The following is a 24,658-nucleotide window of genomic DNA, read 5'->3' as shown; positions in this document are numbered from 1 at the left end:
CCACTTAGCTATGGAGACAAGTGAATGCGCAACAAGGGATCTCTAACCTTCAAACAGTTGAGGGAGAATACTCTATGATATGATTTGAAATCTCTGGCCAGAGTATGAATGAGATTAGGGAATGCGTTCCAAATCACATTCAAGGAAATCATATAAGCACACGAATCACATTGGATAGTAGACATGAATAAATAAACTATCATACCAAACAATGTGGACAAGAGTATTAGATTAGAGAAGGACCGTATTGCATTTGTAATCCCAAACTGAATAGGTTCTCTATCCTCTTCTGATTAGCTTGGGTAACCATGATATGCTGCTAGGTGTCACTCATGGTTTGTGGAAGCCCTAAACGTGTGTAATCACTAAAGGGAGAATTGAAAATAGTTTCAATTCACAATCGATGTAAAATGGTTTTAATCGCCCACTACCTCGCTAAAAGGAACCTAATGGATCGCACACCATAAAAGGTGGAGATTGAAGATTAAACAGAAATGAGTAAGAATGATTAAATGGTTTAATCATTTATTTATGGCAAGGATTAATTAATATGTTAATTAATCAAACGAATAAGTTCGTTAAAGACTTCGGGATAGTTTTGGACCTTAAGGCCCAATGGGCTTCGAACGTCAAGCCCATTAACTTAAGTTGTATGACAATTTAATGAATGAAGATTCATTAAAGCCCAAAAGCCCAAAATCCCCTAAATGGCAAGCCATAGTGTGATGAATTAGGGTTTTGGTTATTTAGGTCACTTAAAGAAGTGACTATATAAATGACTTTATAACAAAATATTCATTAAGTGATTAAGGGTTTATTTTGGGGGAAAATTGGTGAGAATTGTCTCTCCATTTTCTCTCTAAAAAGGCCAACACCTTGGAGGGTACATCTAGCAATCCTACTACTCCAAGTTCACTCATTTCTTCTACAATCTAACCTTGGTGAAGAGACTTAGAGGTTCTCAATTTTGGGAACTTGGAGAACCTATTCTTCCATCCAAATCCATGGATCTAAGAAGCAAGGAATGAAGGCCCTATCTCTTTGGGTGATTAGCCTTTGCTTATGCAAAGAGGAATCTACAAAGGTATTAATTTCAACTCACTTTGTTTTGAGTTGATTATTGGTTCACCAATCTACTAGGCTTTGAATTTCATGGTAATGTTTTGTTTTTGAGTGCATACAAGCATGATTCCGCCTTTAATTGTTAATTGCATGCTATATGATGTTGCTCAAATGAACATGTTTTTCAAAATAAATCCTTCAAGTGGTATCAGAGCCTAGGTCTAGTAGTTGGTGAATCCTTTTGGGTTTTGTAGTTCATAAGTTTATGATTTAAAAGTTGTAATTGTTACAAGCTTTATTCTTGCTTCTTTGAATGAAAATTTTGTTTGAAAATTTGCCATCTCAAATGTTGTAGATGTAGTTCATATGAGGATGAATATTGGAGCTAAAATTTGGTGCCATGATTTTGGGGATTTTCGGCCAAATCCAAAGGGTGATTTTTTGGGTTCATGTTTGTCTTGTTAAAAATGTTTTAAGGTGACTTTTGGAACCCCTAAGTACCCTAGGATGTTAACACCATTTTGAATGGTGAAAATTTGAGTTTTATGGCTTGAAAACATTCATGGAGCTCTTATGGGTTTTCATGGATGTTCTTCAATGTTCTTGATGTTCTTGCCAAGAACAAAAAGGTTTTGTGTTTTGATTCAAAGTTTTGAATATTTCATAAAGTTTATGTTATATGTTTTTCAAATGATTTATCATGTATTTAAAGTGTTAAATATTTGTATAAATGATGATGGAAACATCAATCATCAAAACATATATTATTTTTATGAAAGTATTTAAAGTGTTAAATATTTGTATAAATGATGAAAGAAATATCAATCATCAAAACATATATTATTTTTATGAAAGGTGAAAGCACTACTTGATTGTTTTTGACAAAACTAATAAATCAAAACACCCACCACTCCTTTTTATCCCTAAAAACCGGCCACCCTAATAAAATAGGGTATTTTTGGGGCTTTTATGCAATTACATAAAGTTTTGATACTTTTGTGTATTTGTACTTTGACCCGAAAGTTTACGTTTTGACGTTAAGGCCTAAAAACGCTAAAGGACAAATTGTTTTGCTCCTTTAATGAAGTTTTGAATTTATTTAAATTTTGGGTTCTAGTTGTATTTACATGAAGTAGTGACTTTTGTGTTTTTACAAAGTGACCCCAAAAGTTTATGTTTTCGCAATATGGCCCAAAAAGTTGTGGTTATTGCATGATGGCCCAAATAGGATGAGAACAAAATTGTTTTGTCTCTTTAAATGAGAATTGGATTTTCATTTTGTTTAGCTCCACTTAAATCAATTTTATGGATACAAAAACCAAATGAAAATTTTGCATTCAATTAATTAGTTAAAGCGTTAATTAATTAAAGGATGATTATGAACCTAAGCCTAATATAATTGAGCTATGTGAAAGGCGTTTCAAATTTGTTTGAACCATGGGAATGTGTAGATTAGATTTTGGTTGTAATTTGATTTGATCAAATGTTGTAAAAGGGCATAAGTCCTTCTTTACTTTAAGGTAATTTGTTTTATGCAAATGTTGTAATGAGCATAAGCTCATCCTTTACTTTGAAGTATTTCTTTCTTGCTTTATATGATATGCATGAAAATGAAGTAATTGGGTCCAACGCCCCTAAGACAACACGCCTTAATGTGATTAAACGCGTAACTAAAATCAATCTCCATCCCTAGACCGAGATTCAACACAAGGCTCGTGTTGAATCTAAACAAAGGTTCATAGTCATCCTAAGGCCCTAAGGCAACTATATAGTCCATCAAATGAATGCAAACCTTATGTTAGTAGTAACATATACTCTTGCTTTAAAAACCGTTTTAAAAGCATAGTGGGAGTATTATGTACAACTAAAACAATCATATGGACCAATAGTTGTAATAGGACCAAAATAGTTTTAATAGAGATTAAAATGTATGTTTATATGTGATGAGACCTAAAACCCTCAACCAAACCATTATTAAGTTGATAAGCGTGAGAGTGCTTAGAACACTCTTTCGTGGCCTTCCACTGTGGTGGGCTTCAATCGTTTGTGACTCGTACAATGTATTCGTCCAGTTCTGGGGTTGCAAAGTATGTGCTTACATTCAGGAGAAGCCTATAAACATATGATGAAGTGAAAGGTAGGCAACGAGTGTGGCCAATATGGAGTTCTTCTGAGGCCATTCTTGAACCCCTACTTGAACTAGCATGGTGGGAATGACTTAACTAAGTGCAATGGTGCCAATATGGAGTTCTTCTGAGGCATCATTCTCTAGAGGCCAAACAAGATGGGTACTTGCATTAGTTGCAAATGAGTAAGCGTACTCTCTCATTATTATTGTTGCTAGCCAATATGGAGTTCTTCTGAGGTGGGCTTGGTAATAGTGAGTCTCCCATAACCTACTAAGAGTTTCATCCAAAACTCTCGAATTCCAATGAGGGATATGGAATTTGCCAAAAATAGTGGGTGGTGCTATTTTGATTTAAAGACCCGAATCAAATGGCTTAAAATCAATCAATTTATATTCGTTATGTATTTGATTACCAATATATTTGCAAACGCTATCCAACACTTGACAAATAAAAGCCGAACGTTTAGTTTACGGACTTGGTACTACAAAACCATAGATTGTCTTTAATGGCTTGTAAATGTACCTAAGTAGTCTCATCCTCACAATCTTCCTATTGATAATGTATCATTAGAAGAATATGTTAGAAAAGGTCTATCATAGAGAGGACAACACTTTTAATGTCATAATTCTTCAATTACAAATTGTTGTATGAAGAAATAAGAGTTGCTTTGAACAACCCTTAGTCAATACAAACACTTAGTGCTTATTTCTTTGTTAATTGAACAAAGAACTTGAGAAGTAAGCACAAGGGCATGGACACTTTATGTGCCATGATTCTTCACTTACAATTTGTTGTGTGAAGAAATAAGAGTTGCCTTGTACAACTCTTTAAAGTTTGTAATTATGTTTAGAACATAATGGTTGGTTGACAAAAATAGTCCATTAACATGGACTTATGATGATTTTGAATCATTGAATGTTGAAGTGATAAACCACTTAACGAGACGGAAACTAGGCAAGGACTTCACCTTTGTTTCCCTATCCTAATCGTTCACTAAGTTTATTGTAAACTATGTAGTGAACAATAAACCACATGCTCTCCAAAATTGTTTGATGTGTATAACACAATTGAAAAAAGGTTTCAAGAGAGATAGTGGGAGTTTAGGGACCATGACTAATGTAGTCAAAGGTGAAAGTCAAATAAAGAAGATAAATAACTCCAAGGGAACAAACTTTCTTTATGAAAGGATGGACATTGGAAGGGGTATTTGCAAGAAATGTCTTGCAAGTGTCAAGGACACACCTTTCGAAGGTGTTGTAAAATGTTCTTGAAAAGTTCAAAACAGTTGGTTCTTCTACTTGAATGTATGATTCCGTATTAGTAACTATGTTTTACAAATCGTTGTAAAAGTGTGACTAATAAGAAGTAGAAGATATATGAGAGAAGAAAAGGTGCTTCACATACGAAACGTGAATCAAATGTAGATCTCTGTGAAAACAGATAGTACTTACTTCCTCATATAAACTACCAAAGAAATTGGATTATAGTAATCTAATTGATTGTCTCTATAGTAGAGATGATATGGTAGTGTTAACTGTTTAGAATATAATGATGCTTAAAACCCAAAAGGTTGCAAGGTAGTGACTAATCCCAACTAAATTGTGATACCTCTAAAACATAAGTTACGAGTTGGTGAAACAAGGATGTTTTGGATCGTTAGATCCGGATCCAATACCTTCTTGTTAAAATTGTATAGAGGCGAAATGTTCGAATCTTTATTCTTTTGGAAAGAAGAAAGAATCACAAAGTTGTTGAGGTTAATTCACTTAGATGTTAGTGGCACTTGTCCACAACATAATACTACTCATGTTATATGACATTCACCGAAGATCACTCTCGGTTGGACTATAGTTTATTTTGAATAAACACAAGTCCGAATACTTTGCAAAAGGTTTCAAAGAATTCAAGAAATGTAAATAGATGAGTAAGATATCTAAAGTATTTACCTCCTTAGATTTGATCCAAGGAAAGGTAACACTTTACATGAGTTTCCTTGAAAGATATCAAGGAAAATAGCATCATAAGATAATGTATTTCTCCATTAGGAGAAGAACGAACTCAAATAAGATTTAGTTCGTTAGATGTTATCTATTACCCATATATAGGATATATACTTCTAAAACAATATGATTGTCAATTAGAAGATCTTCCAAAATTTTCATAACTCCATAAGATGTAGTTGGAAAAGAAAGACAAATCTTAAGCATGTTAAAGATTTGGGGTTGTGTGCTAACTAGCAATATTTGTTTGATAACAATCTTGTAGGATATCCTTAAAATAACTTTTGGATATCGCTTCTATAAACCAACTAACAAAGGTTGTTTTGTTAGGTAGTTCATTGTAATCCTACAATGTGATTTGCCTAAGATGCAAATGAACGAGAGATAGAACTCAAAGAATGGGTTCTTTGAGAGACAAGAAAGTAATCAACAAATATAACAACCTAGTTCCTATACCACAAGCTCCAAGGTAGTCGATAAGAATGAAAATCCTTATGACTACATTGAGTGCATATACGATATATACTCAAGAAAATGGTAAAGTCCCATTTGACTCGAAATAATGAAACCTTCAAGCTAATTGGTAGCTTAAGGTGACTACAATCAAAGAGAATGGTTGACTTTGAAGAAACCATCTTTGAGATAGTCTTGGTTTCAATTAATTCGAAGATTGCTAGCTACAACTAAATGGTGATTCAATGTTTTGACATAATATGGGTTTCCGAAACCATTATTAAGATAGTCTTGATAATATATGTCTAAAACTATAAATCACAAGACATGTAAGTTGTAGAGATCCATCCATCATGGATCTTAGCAAGTTAGTGGGAGCTATTTGCATTTTATGAGAAAAGGATCAAATCGTTTGATTTCTCATAAAGATGTAAATGAATCTTTTGTTTACTAGTTTTACAAAAGATTAGTGGGAGTTAATCATGTTCCTAAAATTTAAGTATATATATGATATATTAATTTTGGAAATGAAAAGAAAGCTTCTTCGTTAAAGTTATGACTTTAAGCATTCTATAAACGATAGAATGTATATGGGAGATATAGTCTATATACATGGGATGGAAATCTATAATGATATATTTCATGATATAATTGGATTATATCAATCCCTAATAATAGACAATGGATGCTAGGAAGTTTCTCATATGATGATAAACTTCAATAAGAAGGACGATTCTAGTGAGACTAGCAAGTTGCCCTTCTCAAAGGGAACGTACCCTTTGACTCCCAAAGAAATAATGCGTAAATTGAATCCTTTATGCATACGCAGAAAGGTGATTTATGTATTTCATATTGTATGAAAAACATTGATATGAGTTGTACCTAGAACGGTACAAGATGATATCAGTGCAAGTCCAGGATCAGAACCATGGCAACTGTCAAGTGAGTCCTTAAGTATTTGAGAAATACTAAAGGATAAATTCCTCAAAGATCGAGGAAGAATCAAAGTGACGTAATGGAAGCGTAAATGTATTAGATTATGAATCTAATCCATCATTGGATGTTTCTTCATTATGAATGAAGAGATAAACAGATATCTCTTTATTATGACTAAAGAGATATTTGGATGGAAACATTAAAGTATGACTTTAGTGTGTTCCATTATGAATGCAAGATATATTGCCATATAGAAGTTTACAACAATGTTGTTTGGATGGGAAAGTTCATTTATGAACTCTCTATTCGGTTCCAACCAGAAAGTGTATGACACTAATGGGGCGATAGCTCAAGCCTGGGAATCAAGGTCTCATCAAGATCCGAACTCAAATGAGAGACTGAACCACATGATTGAGAATCATGTATAATGGTGACGTCGTTATTCTCAAGGTTGCTTCTATGGATAACACATATAGATGTCCACCGTCTAGGCCTACTATTCAGCTATTTATGAAATGACTACAGAAGAGGTATCATCAAGATGACCAAGCTGATTGGCTCTAGTGCAAGTGGGAGATTGTTGGAAATGTGCCCTAAAGCCAATCATGTGATGATACTTTACGGACATTTCACATGTTAAACTAATCTAGTTTTACATATAAAGGGCATAAATTATTGTTTGAGCCGTCTCATATAAATGTTATATGCTTAAACGATAAAGTCCAAGGAATATGTGATTGGGAGAATGTAATCTAATGAAGTTAGATTCATGAGACCATTCTTTCGTAGACACATCCTAAATGTTCCTGATCATAGGATTGCCAATTGGACGTTGACAGTCCGTTAAGATCAGTACGTACTATGTCTTCTCTCAGGGAGAGTGATTAGTCTCGAGTCATTGGTGTGTGTGACATCAAGACAAGTACGTAGGTGCTCAATAGAGAATGAGTTCACTGAACGTGATCAACGAAGAGTTCTTATATTCCATGTCACATGAGAACTCATGGTTGGGATAATGCAAAGTAGTCCTTTGACCTGAGGCATCACAGTTGTCTTGTGGTTAAGTCCTTGATCTTTGATTATGTCAAAGTCACCCCCTCGGGGTGTCCACGGCATCGTTGGGGTTAAGCCACTTAGCTATGGAGACAAGTGAATGCGCAACAAGGGATCTCTAACCTTCAAACAGTTGAGGGAGAATACTCTATGATATGATTTGAAATCTCTGGCCAGAGTATGAATGAGATTAGGGAATGCGTTCCAAATCACATTCAAGGAAATCATATAAGCACACGAATCACATTGGATAGTAGACATGAATAAATAAACTATCATACCAAACAATGTGGACAAGAGTATTAGATTAGAGAAGGACCGTATTGCATTTGTAATCCCAAACTGAATAGGTTCTCTATCCTCTTCTGATTAGCTTGGGTAACCATGATATGCTGCTAGGTGTCACTCATGGTTTGTGGAAGCCCTAAACGTGTGTAATCACTAAAGGGAGAATTGAAAATAGTTTTAATTCACAATCGATGTAAAATGGTTTTAATCGCCCACTACCTCGCTAAAAGGAACCTAATGGATCGCACACCATAAAAGGTGGAGATTGAAGATTAAACGGAAATGAGTAAGAATGATTAAATGGTTTAATCATTTATTTATGGCAAGGATTAATTAATATGTTAATTAATCAAACGAATAAGTTCGTTAAAGACTTCGGGATAGTTTTGGACCTTAAGGCCCAATGGGCTTCGAACGTCAAGCCCATTAACTTAAGTTGTATGACAATTTAATGAATGAAGATTCATTAAAGCCCAAAAGCCCAAAATCCCCTAAATGGCAAGCCATAGTGTGATGAATTAGGGTTTTGGTTATTTAGGTCACTTAAAGAAGTGACTATATAAATGACTTTATAACAAAATATTCATTAAGTGATTAAGGGTTTATTTTGGGGGAAAATTGGTGAGAATTGTCTCTCCATTTTCTCTCTAAAAAGGCCAACACCTTGGAGGGTACATCTAGCAATCCTACTACTCCAAGGTCACTCATTTCTTCTACAATCTAACCTTGGTGAAGAGACTTAGAGGTTCTCAATTTTGGGAACTTGGAGAACCTATTCTTCCATCCAAATCCATGGATCTAAGAAGCAAGGAATGAAGGCCCTATCTCTTTGGGTGATTAGCCTTTGCTTATGCAAAGAGGAATCTACAAAGGTATTAATTTCAACTCACTTTGTTTTGAGTTGATTATTGGTTCACCAATCTACTAGGCTTTGAATTTCATGGTAATGTTTTGTTTTTGAGTGCATACAAGCATGATTCCGCCTTTAATTGTTAATTGCATGCTATATGATGTTGCTCAAATGAACATGTTTTTCAAAATAAATCCTTCAAAAGAGCACTTTGGTGCCTATCTACAAGAATAAGGGCGACGTACAAAATTGCATGAACTATAGGGGTATTAAGCTAATGAGTCATACAATGAAGCTCTGGGAGATAGTCATTGAGCATAGATTGAGGCAAGAGACATGGGTTTCCGACAACCAATTCGGGTTCATGCCAGGACGCTCAACCATGGAGGCAATCTATCTCTTACGAAGATTGATGGAAAGATATAGAGATGGGAAAAATGATTTATACATGGTCTTTATAGATTTGGAAAAAGCGTATGATAGGGTCCCAAAAGACATTCTTTGGAGGATTTTAGAGAAGAAATGAGTACGAGTAGCATATATCCAAGCTATAAAGGATATGTATGATGGAGCAAAGACTGCCGTAAGAACTCATGAATGACAAACCGAAAGCTTCCCCATAACTGTAGGGTTACATCAAGGCTCATCCTTAAGTCCTTACCTTTTTGCATTGGTAATGGATAAGTTAACAGGACATATTCAAGATGATATTCCTTTGTGTATGCTTTTCGCAGATGATATAATGTTGATAGATGAAACTTAGGAAGGGGTAAATGTGAAGCTTAACCTTTGGAGAGAAGTGTTGGAATCTAAAGGTATTTGCATAAGCCGATCAAAGATAGAATATATGGAGTGCAAGTTCAGTGCTATTGGAAGCCAAAATGAGTTAGGGGTGATGATCGGAGATCAGGAAGTACCAAAGAATGACCGTTTTCACTACCTAGGATCTATGTTGCAAAAGAACGGAGAATTAGATGAAGACCTTAACCATAGAATATAAGCTGGATGGATGAAGTGGAAGAGTGCATCCGGCGTGTTGTGTGACCGTCGTATACCACTGAAGCTCAAGGAAAATTTTTATAAGACGACAATAAGGTCGGCGATGCTGTATGACACATAATGTTGGGCAGTGAAGCATCAACACGTACATAAAATGGGTGTAGCGGAGATGAGGAGGCTTCGTTGGATGTGTAGGCACACGAGAAAGGATAAGATTAGGAATGAGGATATCCGAGGTAAAGTAGGAGTAGCCGAAATTGAAGGAAAGATGAAAGAAAATCGGTTATGGTGGTTTGGACATGTGCAAAGAAGGCCTACTGACTCTCCGGTTAGAAGATGCGACTACGGGACAGAGGTTCAGGGTCGAAGGGGTAGAGGAAGACCTAGGAAAGCTTTGGAAGAGACTCTAAGAAAAGACTTATAGTACTTGGATCTAACAGAGGACATGACACAGAACCAAGCGCAATGACTTTCTAGGATTCATATAGCCGACCCCACTTAGTGGGAAAAGGCTTTGTTGTTGTTGTATAAAAAAATTAATAATATTTTAAATGAGCTGGGTACCAGCGTATTTTGTAGAAGTGAAAATCGTTTATACCAGCGCATTTTTTAAAGGTGGAGATGCATTTGGCCAATTACTGTTCATTGTGTCTATTACTATTCACTGAATGGATTAAATGAGTTAAGTGCTGGTGCATTTTTTTAGGGGTGGATTTGCTCTAATCACATAATACACAGGGGGCAGTGAAGCTGATGGGTTACCAATGGTTTTTTGAAAGATTTTAAGAAGTCAAATTGTTTCGGTTGAGCCAAAATTTCTGACATCTCAGACTGAAGACCAAATCGAATCATTTCGGTTTGGTTGGTTATTGATTTTATCAAATTTGAAAAAAAATAGTTTAATGCAATTTGATTCATAAATTTCTGTCAAAAATGCCAACCGTAGTTAGCATTAATAGGGGAAACAGGGTCCACTGACGACTCAATACGAGGGACACTTTCTCACCTTTGGGTTTTATGCATTTTTTTTGTTAAAGTAGTCAGAAAGCCTCGTTTAGCTAGGTTTTTGGCGATGCACAATTCAAACTAAAATCATATGGCTGTGCATTATTTAGTTGAGATATTATACCTAGTGATACCTCATATCTAGGTAAGTGCTTCTCTTTGGCAGTAACACTTTTATCCCTTTTCTTATATACAAAACTTCAAATTTAATGGGTTGCAAAAGCGGTGTGATATCCGCACACCCTTTTTTACATCTCACATATCCCTCTAATTTTCGGCTGGCGTATAGAATGAATTGAAGAAGATTAACGAACAAAAATTAACAAAAGTTGTGTGAGAAGTAAAATGAGATGTATGGATAACATATCCCGTTGCAAAATCGTTCATAAAGAGTTCTCTGCACCCATTAATTATCCTCCCTTCCCGCCGCCACCAACCACCGCCGGCCCTCACTATCACCTCTTCCCCATTCCGACCTACGACCCCTAATCTCGTAAACCTCTACCGGCACCGTTAACCCGCCAAACCCTCCATACTAGAATCTGAAACCCACCGAACCCTGACCCACCCGCACCCAACTCTTTCGTGATTTGAATTTTTTGTTCACAGCAGCCACCCCAACCCTGACGACATTGATCCTGTCATCACAAAATCGTTGATTTAGCTCTTGGATGTCAAGCTAATGTTCCTTAGTACGAATCTGTCGTTGAATTCAATCTCGCAGTAGTTCCCGAAGCAATGACATCTGATTTTAAGTGGGTTTGGTGGTGTGAAAGATCTAGAAGGAAGAGAGGGATGATCGTTGGTACTGTGGTGGTGGTCGGTGTTGAGAGAGAGTGGGCGGGACAGTTGGGCAAGGCTTTTCACGTTTCCGTTTTTGTTTTTCATTTATTATTTTTTTTTTTTGTCAAAATAGATTTTGTTAAATTACCGACCGACAGGGTTTGGATTCATACCTTCATGCAAGGGTTTTATACATTTTCACCATTGTGGTAAAGAATCACTTGCAAATTTGTTTTCATTTATTATTTTAAGCGTTGTGTTACTAGTAGACAAGCTTCAAATGTACATCAAAGCCACAAAAAGACGGAAATTGATCTTCTTTGGATTCTTTTTATCAAATCCACTCAATCATCAAATTTGAACTTTTGAAATTTGATCTAATGGCTAAAGTTATTATACATTTTGAAATGATCTCCTGTTTATAGTTATTAAATCAAATTTTAAATATTTGAATTGATTGATTGAGTAAATTTGATGAAAGAGAGACCACATGCCATTTGAGTGCAAAAGAATTGAAGTCGTACAGAGAACACTTCCAGTCAACAAGTCAATCTATAAAGCAATCTCATAATTCCAAAGTGTGGACCTATCTCAAATACCACGAATTTTCCACTTGCCCCTCCCTCAAGTATTACAATTGTTTGGCCAGAGAAGAAGGGAAAAAAAAAAACCTCCATTGCACGTCTGGTGTTTAGAAGTTGATTGAATTATTTAATTACTATAAAATTTAAGGCACGTAGAAAGAAATGAACATTACCAATTTTTAGAATAGTAAATTATCGTGGCAAAACCACAAGCTAGTCTCATTTTTAAAGAAGAAAACAAAAAAAAATGAATTTTTATTTTGGAGGGTCTAGAAGCCCAGTAACGAAGAACAAGTGAGTTCAGTGTCGTTTTCCTCACAGCTGCTATCTCAATTAAAAAAGGGAACTTTAACGAAAAGCACCCGGTACTGTTCACTTTAACGAAAAACCATATTTTTACACTAAAAAGTCAATCCTGGTACTATTCACTTTACCCTTTATTTTGTCCTTATCATTAAAACTCAAAGTTTTCAAGCCCTTTTCATTAGTTTTCCTATTAAAAAAAGGTTTCTGATTAATTTCCTCTGCAATTTAGAGCAAACATGAAGCATTCACGTACCAATGGAAAGCTAGTTTTATTAAAATTTCTACATGGTTTCAGTCTTTTATGGATGATCATATGTCCGGAATCTGCAGCACTTCCCAGCCCTACTCTGCTTAGAAATGAATCTGATCGTTTAGTTTGCTCGACTTCAATAAGAGAATAACTGGAGATCCTCTCAATATCATGAGCTCATGCAATCATTCCATTGGTTTCTGCAGTTGGGTACCGGTTTTGTGCCACGGTTCCAACAAAAGAGTCATGATTCTGAACCTGAAAACTAAAAATTTGGTAGGCTCCATTCCACCTTCCATTGAAAATCTTACTTATCTTATTGGACTCAACTTGAAAAACAACAGATTTTACGGTGAAATTCCCCAAGAAATGGGTTGTCTACGAAGCCTGCAACATCTCAACCTGTCTTACAATTCTTTCGCCAGGAAAGTTCCAACTGATATAAGCCACTATACATCACTAAAATTCCTCGATCTTGTTTCAAATAAAATTATAGGATCGATTCCAAACCAACTCTGTTCATTGTTGAGTATAATTAATCTATGGCTTAATGATAGCCATCTTAGCGGAATCATCCCAGGTTGGATAGGAAACTTTTCCTCTTTGAATAGTCTTTATCTTGGCATCAACAACTTGCAAGGAAGCTACCCAATGAGCTCAGGCATTTAACAAGATTGGAGGAATTCGCATCTGAGGCGAACAATCTATCTGGTTTGGTCCCTTTCTTCCATAAAAGTTTAGCTGTGACTCAAAACCAGTTAAACGGTGAGCTACCGCTAAACCTCGGCAAGATTCTTCCTAATCTCGCAGTATTTCACTATGCTGCGAACAATTTCACAGGAAATATTCCTGTCTCTTTGTCAAATGCTTCTAGTCTTCAGTTGTTTGACCTTGGTACAAATTGTCTTACTGGGACACTCCCTAATCTTGGAAGCTTACAAAGCTTAGTTTGGCTAAACTTTGAAGGCAATAGTCTTGGAAGTGAAAAGAAATGCGACCTGAATTCTCTTCTTTGCGAATTGTACTAGTCTGGAGTTCTTAGGTTTTCGCGATAATCGTTTTGGAGGAGGAATTCCAAGATATGTAGTCCTTTTCAACCCCAATAAAAACATTTTAGTTTGGGGGATAACTTGATAGATGGCAGCCTCCCTCACGGAATTGGAAAAAACCTTGTAAGCTTGACCATTCTTGGATTGGAAGGAAATTATCGAGGTGGTAGTATCCATAGTGATATTGGGAAGCTTCAGAAGTCGAAAGTATTGTATTGGGTGGCAACAAGTTTTCTCGGCCGATCCCATCCTCCCTTGGTAACATGACGTCATTGTTAAATCTCTGCATGGAGAATAACAGGTTTGAAGGAACTATACCTCCAAGTCTTGGAAACTGCCAATCAAAGTGGATGATTTCGCAACAATCTAATTGGCACCATACCTAAAGAGCTTATTGGGTTTTCATCCCTTTCAATTTCGTTAGACACGTATGACAATAATTTGTATGGTCCACTACTATTCAAATTTGATTTCCCTAGCATTGTCATAATCCAAAATAATAAATTATGGACTCTCATAGGTAGATAGCGTTTTATTGCAATGCGAAAAGTAATTATGTATGTACCTTAGTGCGACTTCGATCTCCACTTATTCTTCTCTTTCTTAACAATTAACTATTTAACTCACTAATGTTATAATTTTATTTTAAAAAAAATATAGTGAAGGATGGCCTGAGCAGGGGCACATAGGGGCAAGGGGGGTCCGCTGACCCTCCGAACGCCGATGAATCTCTATGGATGACTTGGGTGCTGCCCCTTTGAAGGTTGGAGTTGCCCTTCATATATGCCCTCCAACTGCTTGATAAAATGCGTTAGAGAGGTGCTGCCCCTTTATAGTCTAGTCCTAATATTATATAGGGAGATTATATTCACACACCACAAATTACTTCTCTCACATCTTTTTAATTTTTTAATATTTTTTACACACCACTAACACTTTATAGAAAAATATTAAAAAATTAAAAAGGTGTAAGGGAAGTAATTTAGGGTGTGTGAATATAATATCCCTATTATTTACCTCTGACTTGTTTGTTGGTTGTGATTCCAATTGTAGGAAGAAAAAAAAGAACCAAGTAAAAGACTATCAAAAAATGCAAAGTAAATGAAAAGGTAATCTCAAATAATGATTGGACAAACATATTAATGGGATGCAATGATATCAATCAATTTGTTAGTGTGTTCAAGATAAGTGTGTTCCTTTATTAAGCATTCATATGAGAATAGGCTTGAAACATGTTAGTTACCCACACAAATGAGACATTAACAGGTGTGCAATCTGTCTTTGCAAATGACTTCAGGCTTATCAAAACTCGATCAAATGACGATATGCATGTTATTTTTGTTAAAAAAATTTGCGCGCTGCACGTGTCATTCTTAATTACTCCCTAATAATATTTCTTAGATCCGCCATTGCCTGAGTAAACCGGAAGATTGCGAACAGCAAGCCAATTTTTCTAATTGATCTAAGGTCGGTTGAATGTATAAATTGAACCTAAACTTAATTAAGATCCAGAAAGAAAAATAGTGGGATTTTAAAGGTGCCCTTGTGGAAGGATCTTGTGGAGTTGCATCACTAATCACTTGCATCGCATCACGGTCTGTCATCTCCTAATTATGTCGGAGGCTCTCTTAAATATACGTTGGGAGCTTATATATTTTGAGCTCAAGATTTCTTTTTGATACTACATTTTATTTACTCAAAGGGTTATGGGATGTGAACTCAAAATCTTTAATAAAGTTAAAAATAAGTGTCGTTAAAGTAACTAATAATCCGTATTTGATACGATGTTAAATTTTGTTAATTTCATAGTACTCTCAAACTTTTAAAATATAGGATATGAGTTTAGCTAGTAAAATTACAACCTTCTAAGGCAAAATTAAATTAAAATTTATTTTTGATGAAATACAATATTGATATTCAAGCATGTTACATTTTTCTCATTGCTTTGAAACTTGGAGTACAGTTGTGCAATATATTGACACCGAATTACTTTTGTTGCATTGCTTAGGCAAAAGCACATGCATGACCTATGGGAACCCTACCACATCATTGCAGGTTGTGTAGGGATTACCATTTTTTTTAAGGAAAACTAATGAAAAGGGCTTGAAAACTTTGAGTTTTAATGATAAGGACAAAATAAAGAGTAAAGTGAATAGTACCAGGATTGACTTTTTAGTGTAAAAATGTGGTTTTTCGTTAAAGTGAACAGTACCGGGTGCTTTTCGTTAAAGTTCCCTTTTTTTTAATAAAAAAACGATATGATCTATATTAAAGGGACAAGGATTGTCTGCCCTACACTTCCGGTGCCCAACACTTCCGATGCCCTTCTCGTGCCCTCCTGTTTTGTGTGGTCACGGTTAAGCCACGTCAACATTTTATATTGTTTTTTTATAGATATAATAAAACAAAAATAAATAGTAATATAAAATATTGTCGTGGTTTAACCGTGACCACACAAACAAGAGGGCACAGGGAGGGCACCGGAAGTGGAGGGCAGACAATCCTTGTCCATATTAAGGGGGTGAGAAGTGGGTTAAATCTCACAATGGGCTACCAATAATGTGGTTTCGAACCCCGTCGGTGGTTAATCTAACATTTAACTTACTAACGCTATCGTTTCACTAAAAAATAATGTGGTTCAAATTTATCTTTGACGAGAATTGAATCTAAGACATCTTAATTAAAAGTAAAGAGAAATGTCATTAGACCATAATAATAATTGACATATAACTAAGGAACTAGCATATAACTAAGGAATCCGTCAAATTTATAATAGGAGATTCTATTTAATTTCCTAAACTATTTTTAGAAGTATAGCAATTTATAGGTGTATTTAAAATATAGTCACATACTGTTTTATTTTAGTCAAATTATAATATGTGCACGTCAAAATTTCTCAAAATTTCTAAACTATTAAATATTGTTCGTCATAGTTTTTGTACACCTTGATGAATAGGGTAAGTACGGTGATGTTAGAATATGCATGTTTCTGTTTTTTTCTCTTTTCTTTTTGGATAGAGGGAAATTATGCTGCTGCGTACATTGTGTAATTTAAAACGGCATTAAAAATGTGAGAAAGAAGGTGGTGTTGACGACATCTTTCATTTTCTTTTTCTTTACTTTAATTCAAAGAAGACAATGTTATTCAATAACGCTAGAGGTGCTCTTTTCTATATCTTAAATCGAACACCTCAAAGTTGTCACTATTTTTTTTTCTAGGTATAAGAATGTCATTCCAACAGCTTCTTAACATAAATTTTCTAAGAAAAATTAGGATATATTTTTTATGAATTAATCAATGCAATCGACATAATTAAGGTAATAGAGGATAAATATTCTAAATTCAAATCTTTGGCATAGGAAAACAACACTACATTAAAAAGAAATCTGATATAAAGTTGAATATGGTATTGATTGGGCCTAAAATTTTAGATTTGGGCTGAATCTATTATTATATATAAAGAAAATGGAAAATGTGAATAGTGATTTGGTGTCACTGTGCCCCAACAAAAATATTTGAACAAAAATGCCTTCAAAACAAAAAACTTCCAAGGTATTCCAAAATAATATATCAAATAAGGTATGGCCATTTTTGTCATTTTAATTGTATTTCTTTAATAATTTACTTTTTGGTGTTTTTTTTTAATTAGTACCTCACAATAAGCTAGCAATAATGTTATTCAATTTCTTTATTTTTAAACACATTCAAAACATCTTAAGAGTCGTGTAATGCCGGTTATAAAAAAAGGTTTTTCGCACGCGGATAACAATGTGATTAAATAAGTTATCAAATGATTGTTTTTTTTTTTAACAAACGATATTATCTACATTAAGGGAGGGGATGTGCTTAGCCTCATAATGGGCTATCAATAATTTGATTCAATCAGTTATTTATTAAATATCATTTTCTCTATTTTTAAACACATTTAAAACATCTTAAGAGGCGTGTAATGTTTGTTATAAAAAAGGTCTTTCGCACACGGATAATAATATGATTAAATTAATTGTCAAAATATTTTTTTTTTAAATAAACGATATTATCTACACTAAAGGGGAGGGGTGGGCTTAGCCTCACAATAGGCTAGCAGTAATATGATTCAATCAATTGTTTATTAAATAATATTTTCTCTATTCTTAATGTAAATTCTATAGATACCGATTTTATTATTTGAATTCAGTTGCTTTAATTGGTTTATGAAAGATTTCTTCTAGCATGATCTAAAATTATTCATTTACTTCAAATATTTGACTTCTTTTTGTCAATTTATGCATATAAATACATTTAAAATATATAAGTTGCAAGTAGCACGCTGTGATTCAAAAAATGAAGGCTAGTATAAATTAAACGAGAAAAAAGTAGCAAAGTTTCGGCACAAGGATGAAGTCCTCTGCCCAGTTGAAATGCTGTGCTAGAGGCTTGACCGAGTCCTAAGAGAATTGGGACTATCCGTGGGTCAAAAGGAAATAATGGTTCGACCGAGTCTTAAATGGAGTGGGACTATTTGATATACTTTGTCTTCTTCATTTAGATACATTATTTAGGTATATTAATTTAATATAATACATTTTGGTACATACATTTTGGTATTAGAATTTCGGTACTAATATTTAGGTATATTAGTTCAATATATAATATATTTCGGTACTAACATTTAGATACATTATTTGAGTCTTTCAAGTATGAAGAATGTTAAATAAAATTAATAAATTTTAAAAACTTTTTCTGGTCAAAAAATAAATTAAAATGTGTATATTAATAAATTCAAATATTTAATGGAAGACATTGTGTCACATCCCATACTCGATTCCGTCATAGCATGATATTGTCCCCTCTGGGCTTATCATTCTCTCACAGATTTATTCAGCCATCCTAGGATTGCTTTTGCCCGAACTCACTTAACTTCGGAGTTCTCTAGTGAGTTCCCATAAACAAAACCGTAAGGGCGTGGCCGGGGCCCAAAGCAGATAATATCGTGCTACGGCGGAGCCAGTCTAGGATATGACACATTGGATAAAATATTAATTAATTAATTTGAATTAAAGACACATCAAGGGATTATAATCAATATGTAATCTAACACCAAGTTTTTGTAATTTCAATCCTTAAATTTATCACACAATGTGATCAGGTTCAAAGTCCTAGTTTATGTGAGCCTCGGTTGTAATAAAGTTTTGGTCGAAAAAAGATTGACCAAGATAATTCCCAGTATTGTCAGATCATACCGAGGAATTGCAGTTTTATTTTATACCACTCGGGAAACTTGAACATCAAGTACCTCGTCGCTATAAATATATGAGGGTTTGCAACGCAGAAGAGATCTTCAACTCAAAAACACATCAACGCTCTACGCGAAATCCTTCACAATTCTTTGTGAAAAAATATTAACTGTTTTACTAACAGTCAGCTAGTGTTTGAATTTTCTTTGATACGGTTGAAGTCTAAACTTCACTCTATATCAGAAAAACTCTTCAAATTTGACAGATTTCGTCGATATTTCCGACTTATCAGTTAAATATCATAAAAACACCTACATTTCATTTAAACTAGTGTTTGATATTCCCAAAAGTTTCATTTTAAATTTCTACGTTTTATAGAAAATTTTCATCATTTCCATCGAAGGAAATCAATATCGATATATACATATATATATATATATATATATATATATATTGATATACTGATATTTTAAACACTCAGTCAACACAAATATTGTTGGTTAAACAGATTTAGGTTGACAGCCGGCGCAAATTCAGTTTGATTAAATAGGTTTGGGTTAGCAACCAGCGAAGGTGTTAATCTGGTTAGACAGCACCGGAGTTGTAAAATCAATTTGGCTCAAGTGTGTTGACAGTTTGGTTAAACAACCAGTTTCTTAACCTTTGCTTGTTATTTATCTCAAGTCTCTGCCAGTTAGGAGTCTTTGATTCCATTGTCGAAGGAAGTCACGTAATTAGTTTTCTCGGCAAAGTGAAGTGTTCTATGGATGATAAGATATTCCCAAATTCCATTCAGAGTTCGGCATTTAGATGGCCGAACCACTTTTACCATAACTACACTCATCTCTTTTGAGTAACTTTGCCCCATACCTATTCAATGGACCTATATTTTCACCAATATAGTTGAGTCTGCCGAACCTGGTGTATAGGATTTAGAACTTCACAGTGATCTGCATAGCATTGTTGACATGTTTTAGAACCCATGCCGAGAAAGTTTTTTCCTTGGCTGAGGTTGCATGATTCAAAAGTCAGAAGAACATTCCATCACATCACCACTAAGAGGTATTCACTTGGCCGAGCTCGGTATCGAATTGGCATGCCCGCATCAATATTCAAGGAATAGAAGAATGTAATTAACTCTTTGTACTCGACCTCCACACCACGTAAGCTGTGTAGCTTTTTGAGGTCAACAAGTATGTAATGCTCAAATTTTATTTTGATAATTGTTCCCATCCAAATGCAAAACATTTCTTGTAAGACTTTGAACCCTGATAAAAAAAATAAAAAAAAATCATGAAATCTCTTCTTTGCCTATGAGGTCTGCAATGATTGGATGAAATAGGTAATACCCATTGTAAACAAGGATTGAAAAAAAATATGATACCAGGTATAGGTAATACACATCGTAAACAAGGATTGAAATAGTTTGTTTGATTCGAAAACTAAACTGACAAAACTAACAAGATTTTGAAGAACTAAATTTAACCATCCTGCAAATATGAACAGTAATATAGGGTTTTATTTTGCTTACCTAACGAAGATTTAAGAGACTAATAAGTAATAGCTTGATTCGTTGTAGAGGGCATTAGAATTCCGTATCAATCCAAGGCATGGAGTTGCATACCTCATCGGCAAAGAGGAAGATGGAGGCTACGAATTAATGGAGTTCACACTTATAGGGTTTCTTCCCTTTAAATTTTATATTTATAAATTTCCTTATAGATTTTATGTTTTTTCAGTTTTATTTATTGTTAATATTTGTTAAAATCCACATAAGCATCTATGTCATTTAATGAATAAATAAAGATCATTGGATGTCATATAATATATATATATATATATATATATATATATATATATGCATGTTTCATACAATTGGATCTTGGTTTTTTTTATTGTTCGATTATAGTGTTGTCTATGTGACTAGAACGGAATACAATTTTTTTTTTAACAGAGACAACACCATAATCGAAAAATCAAAAAACCCAAGATCAAGTTGATCAAACCTTATGGGTAAAATTCAAACATCTATATTTCACAACGATGAAATTATAAAAAACAAAATGTATCTACGACCACAGATTGAATTATTATCTGCATCCTCCACCACGTGTCAAAGACACGAATGCTCCTCTGGAAACCTCGTGCAACCCAGTGTTGAATCCCAAGCAACCCAAGAGCCCATGCTTGTAAGGTAAGAAGGTCTTCCTCCTCATCTCCTCCGTAACCGCCCGGTTCGCCGTATAATGCAACTCGTGCGGCGAAACCGGTCCTTTCCTCCTCGAGCTCACCGACCCCACGCTGTCGGTGGACCGGAAACTCGAGTTCTTCACGTCCTGCGCTAAACTACTACTCTTCATCTTGGGCGACAACATGGCATAGTTCCTCGAATGGTCTTTGCCCGTTGTGGCTCGGCCTTCTGATGCACTCCGAAACAACAATAAATCTTTCAATTTCCATTTTCTGTTCCCTTTCGATGAGAACGAGATCGCTGATAAAAATGAAGCGTATGCTGAAGTAGAGGCCTTATTAGAGTTGATTGTTGTTGAAGAAATTGCGTTGTCTTCTTGGGTGTCGAACATGATGTCTGACACCCTCAAGGGAGACAAAGATCTACTTCCCCTATTACGAATGGAAGCAGATCTTTCCCTCCCGCGTCTTTCCTCTTGATTTTCGTGTTCATCCTTTCGCGTCTCATCCATCGCGACCGTGAAAGGATCATCAGTATGATGTTCCTTTTTGTGATGCCGCGGGGATAGAACTTCTTTGACTAGTTTCCTTCCTTGGGAAAGTCTTGACGCTCTTGGCGACGGTGACCTCTGTGAAGAACTAGAGGGACCTTGATCACGTACTCCTCCATTGCTCCCAACTTGTAAGCGAGGCGGCAGCTTTAGAGGCCTGATCTTGCCGCCATCGAAGAGCTCGTCCGCCGGCAAAGAAGTCTTTTCCAATTGACCACTAAAGTCGAACTCAAAATCCACCTCATGATGATGCTTCTGATCATTACTAAAGCTACCTCTTGATTTCGGAATTCCGGGTTTTTCTTCCCACTCAAAAGGGACTGTGGATGCTGAAAGTATAGGGTTAGTGTCCATGGAGAGGTCATTGAAGTGGCTGTAGAAGGCCGAGGCTCGGGTGGGACTGGTGGGTGCGCTAAAGTAGTAGTTGCCGAATCGGGTGGGGCTAGAAGGAGCAGTCATGTAAGGGGAGGAGCAAGCGCTGCTGTCGAAGTTGAAGTCCACCGGAGGAACTGGAAGAGCCACGTGCATCTCCATGGCTGGAGTTTAATTAACTTGAGCTTGTTTTGTACAAGGTTGGAGAATAGTCCGAGAGGAATGGATATATAAGAGTTTAGAGGTAGAAAGAGCAAAGAGGGAGAGAGGAAGGAGAGGGGAAGGAGAGGATAGTGGGGGAAGATTGACTAAATGACTACAGTTTTGATCAGTCTCTATAGACACGATTGGTCATAGACGCCAACCTCAATATAAATATACTTCCCCACCTGCGTCATTTATTATTCTAATTTTCTTTGGTCCATCTCCTGCGTGGGGTTGGTTTTCCTTTGGTTTCTCTTACCACTCACTTAGTAGCATGTTTTTTTTTTTTTTTTTTTTTTTTTTTTTTTTTTTTTTTGGGTTGATTTAACTAATTTTTTGGGTTGATTTAACCAACTTTAGTTTTCTAAATTTTAAGATATTTCACCTCACATTGATGACAGATTAATTTCTTTCCTCATGCAATTCCGACACCACACGAGGCAGTAACGTACTGTTGGCCTCCCGAGTCAAACAGTAAACTCAAGCAGAGTCAACGACCTTACAAAATGTATCCATAGGAATTCAAACTCTTGAGAGTTACAAACTTTTGCTTGTGTTAAGTTGAAACTTTTTATAATATCCGTACATATAAAAAAAAATACAAAATAAAGTCGTCGAGATCTACTACAGCAGGCTGCTAGGTATCTACTGCGTGGAGCAGCTGGGAGCTCGAAAAATTGATACATCCCACGACTACTCGGTTGCCACACCTTCAGCAGCCGCAACACTCTCAGTAGCATCATCATCCAACGCTTCACCCCTGATGCTCCAGCTTGGGCACCAACTTCTTCGACTACTTCACCAATGGAAGCCTCAAAAGTAAAGGCATGCAAGTATTTCGGAGAAATAGAGAAGTTCTCAAAGTCTCGAGCTTGACTATAAACAAGCGAAGCCTTGAGCCCAGCCTTCCTACCCTTCGGCTGCTTATTATCCTTAAGCAGACCAACACAGACGCACTGCAACTCATCCACTTCCTTCTTCAGATTTTCGTTGATCTTCAGTGCACCTTGGAGTTCCAACACTTAGGGTTTAAGCCTATCGAAAACCTTCTTGAAATGGATCACTTAATTATAAGCAGCCATTCCACATAATATCTTGCAATTATTCACCCAATCACATCATATATGGCCAACCACTACTCTCCAAATAGGGCCGGCCATTCCCCTAGAAATAGCCATATTATTCCACTAAAAAGGTAAGCCATTTGCTACCCACAAACTCCTAAACACATTATTTTCAGAATTCTAACTTTAGCATTGGAGATTCTTCGGCCAAAGCCTCCCCTCCCCAATTCATAGTGGGCACGTGAGGTTTTTGGCCTTAATCTTAGGTGTTATTATTTTGCAGGTGCATTTTCATCAAATGAGAAAACGGCGGAAATTTGCATCCACAATGTCCTTAAGACATGATTGCCCGTCACCAATGCTTCAAGGTTTGCATTGACAAATATCTCCAAAGATACAACAATCTTTCACTTCACGGAAGTAGCACTCCAATTCAAATAATACAATGAATCAAATAGATTTAAACTCTCAAAAAACACTTTAATTCCTAAATATGAGACACCCTTATCTAACTATTGTGCTAATATTCCACTGTCTAAATTAATCTATTATTCATGCAGGAGAGTTTCTCTGTTTTTAGAGTTTAAGGCACCAAACAGAAAGGTCGTGACTATAAAACTAAGTCGAAGTGTTACCAGTTCCAAAGCGGGTCCAGGTTTTGTGATAAAAAATGAGGATGGGATCTGCCGAGGTGCTAGAAAGATTGTATAGTTAACTCAAACCCAATGAACTTACTTAAAAATACCCCCACACTCTACCCTCTTCACATAACACCATATTCTCTTCTATTCTAAAATAAAGAACTCCTTTGTGTGTTTACAAACTCGTCTTCCTATTCAACACAAAAACAATTTTTTTGTATCAAACTCGTCATTTATAAGTAGTTGCTTCCAACTGAATCGCCTAAAGTTTCAACAAATATATGATGAAACTTTTAAGTTTTCGGCATGAATTTATTGAATTGGTGTTTCTGCATATTTATACTGAAATTGTTCCAAAAAAATCAATAGCTACCGATCGGAATTGTGCATGTTTATATTCTATATATCAACTGTGGCCACATGTAGAAGTTGTGCATACTTTTAGTGGGCTCCAACCTAGGAGTACGCAGTGGTGAAGCCAGGAACTATTGGGGGGAAGGGCATAATTTGAAAGGGCAAAAATTGTTGCCGGCAAGGTTTCGTGTCATGAAAACATCCCATAATATGCTCATTCACTGCATACGAAACGGTATTAGCAAGGGTAAAAAGTTGTAGGAAAAGGTATTAAGCCATTTCAAGGGAAAAAGTTCATCGTTGGTCGTTGCAAATTCT

At 35.6% G+C, this 24,658-nt stretch overlaps 1 protein-coding gene across 1 annotated transcript; it reads right to left on the bottom strand.

Moving 5' to 3' along the window:
* Window positions 1-20,960: 20,960 nt before the first annotated feature.
* On the bottom strand, window positions 20,961-22,420 carry LOC114824807 (uncharacterized). Its single transcript, XM_029102080.2, has one exon. The coding sequence runs from the start codon at window positions 22,237-22,239 to the stop codon at window positions 21,055-21,057; it is 1,185 nt and encodes a 394-aa protein (XP_028957913.1). The 5' UTR covers window positions 22,240-22,420; the 3' UTR covers window positions 20,961-21,054.
* Window positions 22,421-24,658: the final 2,238 nt, after the last annotated feature.

This window comes from Malus domestica, chromosome 05 (genome assembly GCF_042453785.1).
Source record: "Malus domestica chromosome 05, GDT2T_hap1".
NCBI lineage: Eukaryota > Viridiplantae > Streptophyta > Magnoliopsida > Rosales > Rosaceae > Malus > Malus domestica.
This window is presented reverse-complemented; position numbering and strand designations above follow the sequence as displayed.

Excerpts from the sequence above, each read along its gene's own strand:
- LOC114824807 (XM_029102080.2), bottom strand. The coding sequence starts at position 22,239 with ATGGAGATGCACGTGGCTCTTCCAGTTCCTCCGGTGGACTTCAACTTC.